Genomic DNA, 2,868 nt, shown 5'->3' with positions numbered 1-2,868 from the left:
ATCCCCCCCATGGGCCCTATGGATCCCCCCCATGGGCCCTATGGATCCCCCCGAGCCCAGGGAAGGCTGTGGGGCTCCAGGGATTCCACGTTGAGCGCAGGGGAGAGATCCAGTGGATCCCTTGCGAGTACAGGGGGTGCTGTGGGCCTATAGGGTTCCTCGTAGGATCCTGTGTGGGTACAGGGGCAGTGTGGGATTCCAGGGATCTCGTACGTGGGTACAGGGGCAGTGTGGGATTCCAGGGATCCCGTATGAGTGCTAGGGCTCCCCTGCAGGCCCTGGAGATCCGTTGTGAGCATGGGGGATCAACTGGATCCTGTTGTGGGTCCTAGGGCTCCCATCTGAGCCCAGGGCCATGCTGCAGGATTTTAGGGAGCTGATGTGGCGCTGGGACCTGGTGGATCCCTTGTGAGCCCAACGCGTTTTGTGTGAGCACAGGGATCCTGCGGGACTCGTGGGATCCTGCGGATCTGTAGGGCTTGCGTAAGATCCCTGTGAGTATAGGGACAACGGGTGAGTTCAGGGGGCACCATGGGATCCACTGGATCCATTGGGGGCACTGTGGGACTCGAGGGATCCTATGTGAGCCCCCCCAGATCCCACGTGACCCTGGGGGACCCAGTGGATCCCATGTGAGCCATATGGAGCCCACGTGAGCATAGGGGAGACTGGGATCCAGTGGCTCCCCAGTCAGTATAGGGGGGGCACTGTGGGACTCAAAGTTGCTATAGATACCATGTAACACTGGGATCCATTGGATCCCATAGGAATACAGGGGGTGCTGTCGGACTCTAGGGGATCCTTTATGAGCCCTGGGGATCCCATGTGAGTATAGGAGACATTGTGGGACTCCAGGGGTTCCCTGTGAGCCCCGTGGATCCCATATGTCCCTGGGACCCAGTGGGTCCAATGTCAGCCGCGGAGATCCCGTGAGGGCACAGTGGGACCTGGTAGATCCTATGCAGGGACGTGGGTGGGACCCTGTGGATCCCACGTGGGCCACAGGGACCTCATGAGCACAAGGATGGTGTGGGGCTCCAGGGATCCCATGTGGGCCCAGTGGATCCTACGTGAGTGCAGCGGCCACGGTGGGACTCTGGGGATCCCCTGTGAGCCATATGGATCCCACTGATCCCTTGCGAGCACAGGGTGGACACCGTGGGATCCAGTGGCTCCCTTGTCAGGAGAGGGAGCGCTGTGGGCCTCTAGCAGTCCCCTATAGATCCCTCATCAGGAGCGGGAGATCGTGGGACTCCAGGGATCCTGCGTGAGCCCTGTCGGATCCCCTGTGGTATTGGGACCCAGTGGATCCCTCATAAGTACAGGGGGTACTGTGGGAGCCTCTAAGAGCCCTATAGATCCCTTGCAAATACCAGGACAGTATTGGACTCCAGGGATCCCATGTGAACCCAGCAGATCCATGCAGGGCCGGGACCCAGTGGATCCCATGCTAGCAGCCTCCAGAATCCCCTGGGGGGGGTGGTGGTGTGGTACAGCAGGACCCCATGAGAATCCCTTATGAGCACATGGATCCCACGTGGTGCTGGGATCCAGTGGATCCCCCATGAGTACAGAGGGCACCCCAGGAGCCCTATAGATCCCTTACCAGTACCAGGATAGCGTGGGCCTCCAGGGATCCCACATGAACCCAGTGGATCCCATGTGGGGCTGGGACCCAGTGGATCCCATGCCAGCAGCCCCAAGGCAGGGGTACAGCAGGACCCCATGAGAATCCCTTATGAGCACATGGATCTCCTGTGGTGCTGGGATCCAGTGGATCCCCTGTGAGTACAGGGGCCACCACGTGAGCCTATATGAGCCCTATAGGTCCCTTAGGAGTACCAGGACAGTGTCAGACTCCAGGAGGTCCCACGTGGGGCCGGAACCTAGTGGATCCCATGCCAGCAGTCTCCAGCACCCCGTGTGTGTACAGCAGGACCTCATGAATCCCCCGTGAGCATGTGGATCCCACGTGGTGCTGGGATCCAGTGGATCCCCCGCGAGTACAGGGGGCACTGCGGGAACCTGTAAGAGCCCTATAGATCCCTTACAACTACTAGGACAGCATGGGCCTCCAGGGATCCCACAGGGACCCAGTAGATCCCACATGGGGCTGGGACCCAGTGGATCCCATGCCAGCAGTCCCTGGGATCCCCGAGGCAGGGTACAGCAGGACCCCATGAGAATCCCTTATGAGCACGTGGATCTCCCGTGGCGCTGGGATCCACTGGATCCCCCATGAGTACAGGGGGCACCGCGGGAGCCTATACGAGCCCTATAGATCCCTTACGAGTACCAGGGCAGTGTCAGACTCCAGCAGATCCCCCGTGGGGCGGGGACCCAGCCAGCAGGACCCCATGAGAATCCCTTATGAGCACGTGGATCTCCCGTGGCGCTGGGATCCACTGGATCCCCCATGAGTACAGGGGGCACCGCGGGAGCCTATACGAGCCCTATAGATCCCTTACGAGTACCAGGGCAGTGTCAGACTCCAGCAGATCCCCCGTGGGGCGGGGACCCAGCGGATCCCATGCGGAGGAGGGATGCAGGAGATCCCCTGTGGGGCTGGGACCCAGCGGATCCCATGCGGAGGAGGGACCTAGGAGATCCCTTGTGGGGCTGGGACCCAGCAGATCCCATGCGGAGGAGGGATGCAGGAGATCCCATGTGGGGCTGGGACCCAGTGGATCCCAGGTGGAGGAGGGACCCAGCAGATCCCATGCGGAGGAGGGACGCAGGAGATCCCACGTGGGGCTGGGACCCAGTGGATCCCAGGCGGAGGAGGGACGCAGGAGATCCCACGTGGGGCTGGGACCCAGCGGATCCCATGCCAGCGGCCCCGGGATGCCCTGGGGGGGGGGGGGGGGG

At 61.9% G+C, this 2,868-nt stretch overlaps 1 protein-coding gene across 1 annotated transcript in view; it reads left to right on the top strand.

The window, feature by feature from the left end:
* LOC118452065 (lysine-specific demethylase 5C-like) overlaps positions 1–2,059 on the top strand; it is a 7,254-nt gene extending 5,195 nt beyond the window's left edge. The window contains exon 3 of the mRNA XM_035892372.1: positions 1,081–2,059. Coding sequence (XP_035748265.1) covers positions 1,081–1,113 — 33 coding nt within the window. The 3' untranslated portion in view covers positions 1,114–2,059. The remainder of the gene's footprint in view (positions 1–1,080) is intronic.
* The last annotated feature ends 809 nt before the right edge of the window (positions 2,060–2,868 follow it).

The sequence above is a fragment of the Egretta garzetta genome, unplaced genomic scaffold, assembly GCF_000687185.1.
Source record: "Egretta garzetta isolate BGI_Z169 unplaced genomic scaffold, ASM68718v1 scaffold1034, whole genome shotgun sequence".
Classification (NCBI taxonomy): domain Eukaryota; kingdom Metazoa; phylum Chordata; class Aves; order Pelecaniformes; family Ardeidae; genus Egretta; species Egretta garzetta.
The sequence above is the reverse complement of the archived record's forward strand: the minus strand, read 5'-3'. Positions and strand labels throughout refer to the sequence as shown.